General features: G+C 47.5%; 1 protein-coding gene across 2 annotated transcripts; it reads left to right on the plus strand.

The window, feature by feature from the left end:
• The first annotated feature begins 945 nt into the window (after window positions 1-945).
• Window positions 946-8,405, plus strand: LOC120420555 (uncharacterized). 2 transcript variants are annotated; one of them, XM_039583622.2, is made up of 3 exons: window positions 946-1,529; window positions 1,593-1,659; window positions 1,725-8,405. In XM_039583622.2, the coding sequence occupies exon 3, from the start codon at window positions 1,818-1,820 to the stop codon at window positions 7,596-7,598; it is 5,781 nt and encodes a 1,926-aa protein (XP_039439556.1). In that variant the 5' UTR covers window positions 946-1,529; window positions 1,593-1,659; window positions 1,725-1,817; the 3' UTR covers window positions 7,599-8,405. The 2 variants fall into 2 exon arrangements, with proteins under 2 accessions (XP_039439556.1, XP_052564453.1); XM_052708493.1 differs by having other exon boundaries at window positions 946-1,659.
• The last annotated feature ends 3,443 nt before the right edge of the window (window positions 8,406-11,848 follow it).

Here is an 11,848-nt window from a genome sequence, read left to right on the forward strand (position 1 = left end):
CACTTGATATCTCGACTCGACATGACTAGACAAAGTGTCTACATAAATCTATTATATTCCATATCATGGCTGACATGTTCTATTCATACCGCGCGGTGAGGCTCTGGAAGTACGTGTAGGTGCACACCGTTGAGCTCTGAGAAGCCTCCTCCAGTTTCAAACAGCCAGCCAAGCAGTGTGAGTGCAGTTATGTGTTATTGCTTTGGTTGGAGATTCCGGCACGCAAACCGCGAGAGGATTGAGGAAAAAAATAAAGGACTTCGTTTGATGTGGTTTGTGGGCGCGACTCAGCTCATCGCCGGGGAGGATGCACTTTGATGTGTGCAGTCGCAAATGAGATTGAAGGGATTAATTCAATCCGGACAGTTCTTAAAGTTTTTAGAAAAATCTCAAATCACATCGTACTTTGCGTTTGATAAATATTTTTTTTATAAATATAAACAAAAATCATTCGAGAATTTCAGAGAAAGCACATAGGAATTGCAAAACATATCTTTCAGGGTTAACCTATTTTGAAATATGTTTAAATAATAAATGTGACAGTTAAAGAAAAATTATTGTAGTTTTTGACATTTAAGATAACCAAAAAACATGCAAGCGTAAGTAATCACTTCACATCAAGAGCGATCAAAAATAGACTAGACAAACAAGTATTACATCAAAAGAAGCCACTTTCAAGTTACGTGTGTTTGAACATTGAGTACCCAATCCAAATTGCACTCTCTCCTTCGCAAAAAACAACCGATCCCAATAAACAAAAAAAAAACAACGAATCTCCCACAGTGTCATTCATTGGGCAAACAAGTCGACGAAAATAAAAATGTACACTTGAAAACATCAAAGGCCAAAATTTACTGCACACAGAAGCCGGCTTGTACAAAAAAAAGTAAAAAAAAAAGAAAGAAGCGAAAAGTGAGAAACCCGGCTCGAACAAAATCTGTTCCGACAACACTGCCACCAAGTCGACATAGGTCGCGAAGACACGGCAGGGTCACGGCACACGCAGCGCTACACAACACAACACAAATATAAACATAAACAAATTATAGTAAAGTAGAAACAAGAGAGGAGGAAGTAAACACGAGTAAAAGTAGGGACGAGGACAAACAGAAAACGCGTTGAACGAAGAAGTTGGAGGTTTCCACGAGCAGGAGAGTGTTTAGTGATTGTGGCTAACGAAGGACAGTTTTAGTGCACAACAGTTAGAACGGGGCATGCAGACGTATTCACGAGTTGGTTAGACGATCACAATAAATCCAGGTGAGACGTAAACAAACACTCCAGCGAAGGGGAACAGATTAAAAACTCCTAAATCTACTAGTACGGACTTCGAAACGGGTCGGCCAGGACGAGACAGTTCGGACAGGACGGATTGAACAGTACAGTACAGTGGAGAACAGGTAACACGTAATTTACTACCAAAGTGAACAATGACAATTAACGCTCATTGAAACACAGAACCACGCGACAGGCAACATAAACTAAAAACGCCCGGCAAAGAGGTGCAGTCGTCACCGCTGGGGTAATTTGTGAGTTGTTACACAGATTAAAACTTAGAACTATTTGTAAATAAATATTAAAATTATCGATAGGTTGCCAGTGTCGAAGGCGGAGCGAGAAGGTTTCGGTACAAAACGGTACAAAAACAAACCAATCAATGTAAGACAATTTTCAAACAAAAACAAAACAACGAACTAAAATTGAATTCTAAAATATAATTACAGTTTGATCTGCATTAGCTGATACAAAATCTGGTTTTATTTGCCACCGTCCGAACAAAATCAAAATTGATTGATCGGATTTGATCGGTTTTGGAAATGGATGCTCGATTGAAGGAGATTAAGTGCATGTTCTGCAGAAAGGCAGACAAGCACGACCATGGTTGGGAGGAGTGCTCGAAGTGTGGTGCGTGGGCTCACACGAAGTGCGCGAGTGTGGATGAAGAGTCGGAAGAAGAATGGATCTGTCCGAAGTGTGCTGATTCCGACATTCTGCTGAAAGTTCCGGGTAAGGTGACGAAGAAGTCCGGCGCCAATAGCGACTCGGGAACCGTCCCAGGCGCGGGTTCCAGTGCAGTCCCAACTGAAGAGGAGTTGGCTGAGGAACAGCGGGTCGAGCGGGAGGCTTTCGCGAAGCAGATGGAGCTGCGCAAGAAGCGTCTGGCGGAAAAGCTGGCCTGGAGCGAGCAGAGAATGAAGGAGGAGGCGGAGATGCAGGCGCTGGAGATGAAGACTCAGCGCGAGATCGAGAAGAAGCAGCTGGCGCACGACCAGAAGCTGCTGGAGCGTCAGTTGGCTGCGGAGAAGGAGTTTTTGAAGAAGAAGGCGACGGTGAAGAAGCAGATTGAAGCCAGCAAGGCCAAGGTTAACGCGCTGAAGGCCGAAGAATCCTCGAAGAAGAAGGTGACTGACTGGCTGAAGAGCGGCGAGAAGCCTGGAAGCGGAAAGACGCCGAAACCGAAGCCGGAAGTCACCCCAGAGAGTAGCAGCGATAGTCACGATAGTGAGTCGGACGGGGAAAAGAGCGTTTCCGGAAAAGGAAGCGTTAAGCCTACCTCGAAGAAGAATGGCGGGTCGGTTTACAGTGCCGCGCGTATCACGCGAGAGCAAATGGCTGCTCGGAAGGTGCTGGGGCATGCTCTGCCGAAGTTCAGGGGCGAACCCGAAGTCTGGCCGCTGTTCATAAGCTGTTTTGAACAAACTACGGCTGCGTGTGGCTTCACCAACCTCGAAAATCTCTCGCGACTGGTTGAAGCACTAGAAGGCGAAGCATTGGAGAACGTGAGGGGCAGTCTGGTTTTCCCGAGTGCAGTGCCGGACATAATCCAGGATCTCCGGGACATGTTCGGGAGACCTGAGAAGCTGCTGAAAGCGCTGTTGGCGAAGGTGAAGCAGGCGCCGGCGCCGCGAGCTGATCGTCTGGGGACTTTCATAAGCTTTGGGATGGTGGTTAAGCAGCTGTGCGACCACCTCGAGGCGGCAAATCTGCACGACCACCTGAACAATCCGATGATTGTGCAGGAACTGGTCGAGAAGCTGCCACCGAGCTACCAGATGGACTGGGTCAGGTTCAAACGGGGCAGGAAGGAAAGTCCGCTTCGCAGGTTCACCAATTTCATGAAGGAGATCGTGAACGATGCTGCAGAGGTGGCGGAGTTCTCGTCGCTGAACTTAAGCGACCAGAGCAAGATGGGAAGCGGAAGGGCGCACAACAAAGAGTTCGTACACGTCCACGGATCGGAGCAGAAGAGGGTCGAAGCAGCGCGCGCAGAAAAGCCCAGCAAACCATGCTGGATCTGCAAGCGGACGGATCACTTTATGCGTTCCTGTGAGCAGTTCAAGCGAATGAACGTAGCGCAACGTTTGAGAGAAGTTGGCAAGCTGAATCTGTGCCACCGGTGCCTGAACAAGCATGGATCCAGTCCGTGCAACTCGAGGGTCAGGTGCACGGTCCCTAACTGTGTTGGGAACCATCATCCTCTCTTGCACCGCGCGGAAGAGTCGGTGCAGCTGCAAAAGGCGGAGAGCACGGGTCGTTCAGTGATCTTCCGCATGATGCCCGTGACGTTGTACGCAGGGAAAAGGCAGTTCGACACGGTAGCTTTTCTGGACGAAGGATCGTCGGCGACGCTGATGGACGACGCGGTGGCCAAGCAGTTGAAGGCGGAGGGTGTTTCGGAGCCGCTGATCGTCACCTGGACCGGAAATATCAACCGGATTGAGGACGGCTCGCGCAAGGTGGACTTGATGCTGTCAGCCAGGGGCTCGACGGAGAAGTTTCCGCTGATGAACACGCGAACCGTGGGGAAGTTGCTACTTCCGGAGCAGAACGTGAACTACGGAGAGGTAGTTAAGAAGTATTCGCACTTGTCCGGTGTGCCGCTGCAAGATCTCCCGTCAGGTGTTCCAACGATACTGATCGGTCTGGACAACCTTCACCTTTTCGCGCCGTTGGAGTCGAGGGTCGGCAAGTCCTGTGAGCCGATAGCCGTACGATCAAAGGTCGGGTGGACGGTGTACGGTGCGGAGAAGCGAAGAGCGAGCACGCACGCCTTCCTGAATCTACACTCGGTCGCGCCAGTGACCAACCAGCAGCTACATGACATGCTGAAGGAGCAGTACATGATCGATGACCAGGCGCCATCTGCGTTTCCGATTCCCGAACCAGTGGAAGAGACGCGAGCGCGAGAGATCCTGCTAACGACGACGAAGCGAGTAGGTGAACGCTTCGAGACCGGCTTGCTGTGGCGTGAGGACGAAAGAAAATTTCCTGACAGCTACCCGATGGCCGTTCGGCGGATGAAAGCGCTCGACAGAAAGTTGGAGAAGAATCCGGAGCTGAGGGAAAACGTTTGCCAGCAGATCGAGGACTATCAAACCAAGGGGTACGCGCACAAGATCACCGATGCAGAGCTGTCGGAGACGCCAAACGAGGCCGCGTGGTATCTACCGTTAAACGTTGTGGTGAATCCTCGCAAGAAGAAAGTGCGCTTGGTCTGGGACGCTGCGGCGACGGTCAACGGCACATCCCTGAACACAGAGTTGCTGAAGGGTCCGGACATGCTGGTTCCGTTGCTCCGCGTGATCAACCACTTCCGAGAGCGGCCGATCGCCATTGGAGGCGACATCCAGGAGATGTACCACCAGATACGGATCAGGCCGGAGGACAAGCAGGCGCAGCGCTTCTTATTCCGGACGAGTGCGACCGAGAAACCGGAAATCTACGTTATGGACGTGGCCACTTTCGGTGCGACGTCGTCGCCGTGCTCGGCGCAGTTCGTCAAGAACTTGAACGCAGATCAGTGCGCAGAGAAGTTTCCGGAAGCCGCAGCAGCGATCATAAAGCGTCACTACGTGGACGACTACTACGACAGCGTAGACACCGTGGAACAGGCAGTTCAGCGAGCCAAGGAGGTGAAGGAGGTACACTCGCGGGGTGGATTCAACATCAGGAACTGGGTGTCCAACTCCGCCACGGTCCTGAAAGCGTTGGGAGAGAAAAGCGTCGACTTCACGGTCGATTTCAACCGGGACAAGGGACCGGAGTACGAACGCGTGCTGGGAATCGTCTGGGATCCTGCTGAGGACGTTTTCAGCTTCACAACGATGACGAAGTCGGAGTACGCGAAGGTCCTGAGCGGGGAAACGCGTCCAACGAAGCGAATCGTGCTCAGCATAGTGATGTCGCAGTTCGATCCGGCCGGATTTCTTGGACCAGTGACGATTCGAGGAAAGATGCTGATCCAGGACCTGTGGCGCACGGGATGCCAATGGGACGAGTTCATTGACGAGCTTTCTTTCAAGATGTGGCTGCGTTGGACGAGTATATTGTTGGATGCTCAGACGTTTAGGCTGCCCCGTAGCTACTTCGGGAACGCGCGATCGGATGAGATCAAAGAAATCCAGCTGCACATCTTCGCAGATGCTGGAGAGAAGGCGTACGGTTGCGTTGGATATTTTCGCGCGATAGTGCGCAGTGAGGTGGAGTGCGCCTTCGTTATGAGTCGCTCGAAGGTGGCACCGCTGCAGTTGACCGCCGTTCCGCGCTTGGAGTTGAACGGATCAGGCCTAGCCGCCCGGATGTCGCAGACAATTCACGAGAACCACAACTTCACAATCACCAAAACGTTCTTCTGGATCGACTCGGCGGTTGTGCTGTCATGGATCCGGTCCGATCAGCGCCGATACAAGCAGTACGTCGGGTTTCGGATTGGAGAGATCCTCAGTCTGACGAACATCGACGACTGGAACTTTGTGTCGACCCGGGTCAACATCGCAGACATCCTCACGAAGTGGAGCACCGACCTCGACTTGAGCCCGAGCAGTCCCTGGGTACGCTGTCCCAGATTCGTGTACGACGATCAGAAGGACTGGCCGAAGAAAGCGCTTCCACCTCCGAACACAACTGTTGAGCTGCGGATTCATTTGCTCTTGCACGACGTGCAAGTCGTGGAGTCACTCGTGGATGTCAGCCGGTTCTCGAGATGGACTGTCCTAGTCAGAACGATGGCAACTGTTTGTCGGTTCGTGTCAAATCTCAAGCGCAAGGTGAAAGGACTGCCGGTGGAGAAGCTCCAAGCGACCAGGAACCAGGAGAAGCTCTTAGGGTCGCCGGCGGGTTCGTCAGTACGAGTTCCACTGCAACAGAACGAGTATGAACGAGCGGAGCAGTACCTGATGAGGATGGCACAAACGGAAGACTACATTGACGAGATGAAGGTGCTCACGAGAAACAAAAATCGCCCGACAAACCAGTGGATCGCGCTGGAGAAGTCGAGCCCCCTGTACCAGCTCACACCGTTGGTCGACGAGAACGGACTGATCCGGATGGAAGGACGGCTGGAGCAAGCCGAGTTTCTCCCATTCGACATGCGCTTCCCGGTGATACTGCCAAAGAACAATCGAATTACCGAGCTGATTGTGCAAGATTACCACGAGCGGTGCGGACACGGATATCGGCAGTCGGTCAAGAACAAGCTGAGGCAACTGTACTACATCCCGAAGGTAGACGCGGTTGTTCGGCGAATCGAGTCGGCGTGTGTGTGGTGCGAGGCTCACCGCAAACGTCCGACAATCCCCAGGATGGCATCGCTCCCGGTCCAACGTCTCACGCCGTACCTTCGTCCGTTCAGCTACGTCGGCGTCGACTATTTGGGACCGTTCGATGTGAGCGTCGGACGCCGCTCGGAGAAGCGGTGGATTGCACTATTCACCTGTATGGCAACGCGCGCAGTGCATCTTGAAGTGGCGCACGGACTCACAACCCAGTCGTGCTTGATGGCGATTCACCGATTTATCGGCCGGCGAGGCTGGCCCAGTGAGTTTCTTTCAGATAACGGGACCAACTTCCAAGGGGCGAGCAAGGAGCTGACGAAGGACGTCCGAGACATCAGCGAACACTGCGCGGACCAGCTGACCAACGCACGGACGAAGTGGTCGTTCAACCCTCCTCTGGCACCACACATGGGCGGTGTCTGGGAGCGACTAGTACGATCGGTCAAGGAGGCGCTCACGGCGCTGGACGACGGTCGGCGGCTCACGGACGAGATCCTGCAGACGGCCATCGTTGAAGCGGAGGACATGATCAACTCCCGTCCGCTTACGTACGTGTCGCAGCAGTCGGACGAAGCCGAGGCGATCACCCCTAACCACTTCCTGCGAGGCGCCTCACCAAACCAACCGGGCGGGGCTCTTCCGTCGCCAAATCCGGCGGTGGCACTACGAGACACGTACCAACGATCCCAGCAGCTGGCCAGCGTGATGTGGGAACGGTGGATCAACGAGTACCTGCCAACGCTGAATCGGCGGACCAAGTGGTTCGGCGAAACGAGGCCGCTGGAGAGCGGAGATCTGGTCTACATCGTCGAAGGCAACAACCGGAAAAGCTGGATTCGGGGCATCGTGGAGGAACCGATCGTGGGCAAGGACGGCCGAGTACGCCAGGCGTGGGTGCGCACCAACAGCGGCAGGTACAAGCGAGCGGTGGCGAAGCTGGCAGTGTTGGAGGTACGAGAAGGTAACCCTCAACCGGAAGCGGACTCCCGGACCGGGTTACGGGCCGGGGAATGTTCCGACAACACTGCCACCAAGTCGACATAGGTCGCGAAGACACGGCAGGGTCACGGCACACGCAGCGCTACACAACACAACACAAATATAAACATAAACAAATTATAGTAAAGTAGAAACAAGAGAGGAGGAAGTAAACACGAGTAAAAGTAGGGACGAGGACAAACAGAAAACGCGTTGAACGAAGAAGTTGGAGGTTTCCACGAGCAGGAGAGTGTTTAGTGATTGTGGCTAACGAAGGACAGTTTTAGTGCACAACAGTTAGAACGGGGCATGCAGACGTATTCACGAGTTGGTTAGACGATCACAATAAATCCAGGTGAGACGTAAACAAACACTCCAGCGAAGGGGAACAGATTAAAAACTCCTAAATCTACTAGTACGGACTTCGAAACGGGTCGGCCAGGACGAGACAGTTCGGACAGGACGGATTGAACAGTACAGTACAGTGGAGAACAGGTAACACGTAATTTACTACCAAAGTGAACAATGACAATTAACGCTCATTGAAACACAGAACCGCGCGACAGGCAACATAAACTAAAAACGCCCGGCAAAGAGGTGCAGTCGTCACCGCTGGGGTAATTTGTGAGTTGTTACACAGATTAAAACTTAGAACTATTTGTAAATAAATATTAAAATTATCGATAGGTTGCCAGTGTCGAAGGCGGAGCGAGAAGGTTTCGGTACAAAACGGTACAAAAACAAACCAATCAATGTAAGACAATTTTCAAACAAAAACAAAACAACGAACTAAAATTGAATTCTAAAATATAATTACAGTTTGATCTGCATTAGCTGATACAAAATCTGGTTTTATTTGCCACCGTCCGAACAAAATCAATAAAGGTGCTACACGGTGTGATGTCGTAGCAAGGGGCGAACCCAACCCCGACCGGGCCCAGAGTCAATATTTGAAAATCGTTAATAACTTTGCAGCGATGTTTGGCGTTCCGTCCCTGGAGGGCCCCGATGCAGAGCACCATGTTGGGGTTGAAGGATGCCACAAGACAAGGAAAATCAGTTGAAAGTCACCTTTCGTTTGTGTGCTTTAGGGGGTAATTTGACGAAACCTTGATCGATTAAAAAAACTTAAATATTTAGTATTTATTGGCATTTTACCAAGGTTAACAAAGACTTCGTATCTTGCTAATGCCTTTTTCTTATAATGCAAAGAAAAATGTCATTCTTGGGAGTACTGCTCGTCATATTTTTGCCTTCCTCACTGAGATAAGGCTATTATCTTGCCTTAAAAATTAACTTTTCACAAAAAGCCCACCTTCATGTGTATCTAAACGACTGAAAACTGAACAAATGCCTGTCTGGATGTGTGTTTGTGTGAAATCTTCGGTTAATCGAATTAAAAAACAAATTTAGTTGTCTTTATCCTAAACTACACTAAATTATGAAGAATTATTTAATCCAAGATGGTGGCCAAAATGGCGGTGATGAAATTTAGTAAAAAATGATTTAGTAATTTAATAGGTAGAGTAAGTGATTTTTTAGAAACTCGCGGACAGCGTGAAATTTGTGGAACTTTTTAATTTCTGTGGAAACATTTAACAATTATTTTAAACCGATGTTAAAAATATCAATATTCAACATCTAATAAGTTATTTTTTAACGTAAATTATCTTGACTGAAAAGCGTGATATTAGCAATTGAAGAAAGAAAAACATGTATTCCCAGAGTAAATTAACAAAACAACCAATGCGTCATTTTATACTAAGCAGATAGAACCTTTAGATAATTTAATCTAATCTAATCTAATCTAATCGAACACAAGCGCAGCCAGTCCGAAGAAAGCATCCTGGAAGAACTTGCGGTTAGATTACGCCCCAAGTCCTTTCTTGTCAATATTAATAATTGCAGTACATCCGAGTTACCCCCGAAAATGCATAGCAAAAATTAAAGCGGCCAGGCCTACTGCGTTGCATTAACCGCAGAGACAGATTCTGTGAACGGATCACATTTCACAGAATAATCAGGGGAGGAAGGATGCGTGGACATACCGTACCAAACGCTCCGAATCAGTTAGGTGTGGTGTGTAAGTGTAAATTGGTAAATTATTATATTTTTATGGGAGAAGGGGAAATGGGAAAATTGGGGTTGGAAAATTGGGATTCGGGAATGGAAAAGTGGGAAAAGGGGAGGAGGGTTTATTTAATTTATAATATTATAATATAGGGGAATATAATCAAATAATGATGGAAAGCTCTCACCAAGAAACAGCAAATCTTCAAAAACACAGCAAGGTGGTGTCTCGATAGTCTGACCCCAGGATCTTGACAGGACACAAGCCGGTCGGATGAAGTGGAAGCGTTCCTTTAGCACCGAATATAGCAACTCCCAACAAATATTTCTGGATGTTTCACTGGTTCAAATTGCACATCCAGGATGATTGAATAGACTCTACCACAGTCTCTTAAAAAGGCATCCGCCATGTCCTCCTAATGATTTGATGGCGATCAGTTCCGCTCAGGTAACAGCCTCCTACAGCTTGGTTAAGCCCTTCCACTTGCTTTTCGTGTTCCTGATCCTTGGCAGTTCCGAACGATTTATTGAATTTTCAACGAAATTCACTTCGACAGCGACAATTAGTAACAAAATTCCCTTTTAGCACAAAAAATTCTTCTAAAAGAATGTATATAAACGAAAAAAATTTTGGCAAAAATGACGCGGAGTGAAAAATTTCTCCAACCGTCAGCACCGGTTGCTACGATCGATCTCCAAAACCTTTAGATAATTTAATCTAACATTTAAACAAAATGGTTACAAAATGTGCTCTGAAAACCTAAATGTCATTATATATTTTTTGTACCTTGCTAAATTAAAAAAAAGCTTGCTAAATTATATCATATTTCAATATCCAATAATAAAATTGGCCTAAGGCCTTTGCAAATATTCTTCAAAATTTATGTCCCTCCCCCTCAAAATTTTTCGAAAAATCAGGGGACAAAATAAATATTTTTTCAAAAAACTGAAAAATTTCAATGGAATTAGAAGTCTAATCTACTGACAACAATCTAAAATGCCCTTTTCTGCATAGATAATCATAATTAGCATGTTTGGGCTCGTTGAAAAACATTTTGAACTTTTTTGGAAATGCAAAATCTTTTATTTTTCGCGAAAATAAAATATAATTGCAAAACAACTGGACAGGTGTATAATACATTTTAAAATACTTTTTTCATTGAAATGTGAAAAACGTGTTCTGTAATTTGATTTTTGAACATTTTTATTGTTTTGCCTCCCCCCCTTCTCGACTTTGGTCAGAGTTGAGGGACGAAACTAAAAAAAAAAAAACGAAACTATTGGCACTACGCCCCCCGGGGCATGGCCTTCCTCTAACGTGGGATTTCTGCTCCAGCGCCTCTGACGAGACAGGAGAAACCGGGACCGACGTTTTACTTCACCATCCGATAGAAGTTCAGTGGATAAGGCGGGAATCGAACCCGCGTCTCATAGCATCATCGGGATCGGCAGCCGAAGCCGCTACCCCTGCGCCACGAGGAGTTGAGGGACATAAACTTCAAAAAATATTTGCAACGGCCTAATTATAAAATGGAACTAATTTTTAAAAGTTTGGTAAATTCATGGTACAAATTTTGATCCTCATTTCAGATTATTTCTGAGCCACGTGAAATTTTCACAAAATTTTTGAGTAGGGTAATGGTCCTCGTGGAAATTACAAATTAGGATTTTTTTTTAAATTTTAATTGTTTTTTATAGATTACATCCATGCTCATTTATTTTTTAATTGAAACTTTTGGAAGAAGAAAATTTCGTGAAATTTCCGTGTAATTCTGTGTTTTGGAATTATGATCCCCGTGAAAATTGCTATTTTTGAGCGTGAACAATCACTAAGCCCACACGGTGAAAAAAGAGTTCCCAAAATCGCGAACAAGCGTTCATGGAAATGGGAACCACGAACAAAGTGTTCCCATGGTACGATTTCCAAAAACGAACCATGGGATTTGAATACTTTGTTCGTGGTTCCCATTTTCATGCACGCTTGTTCACGATTTTGAGAACTCATTTTTCTCCGTGCAGTAAAAGGCAATAAACCATTCAAATTAGAATTTGACTTAAATGGGGTCGCAGAATTCGAATTTGATGTTTTTGATTCAATTATCCGAAATCTCATAGAGTCTGGACTCTATATCCGGATGATAGAAAAAGAATCGACAAATTCAAATATCGTTTCAAATATCATCTTGTTATGCATCGTTAGATAGGTAAGTACATAACTTTTCAAACAACTTTAGTGATATTCATGT

This window comes from Culex pipiens, chromosome 2, assembly GCF_016801865.2.
Source record: "Culex pipiens pallens isolate TS chromosome 2, TS_CPP_V2, whole genome shotgun sequence".
NCBI lineage: Eukaryota > Metazoa > Arthropoda > Insecta > Diptera > Culicidae > Culex > Culex pipiens.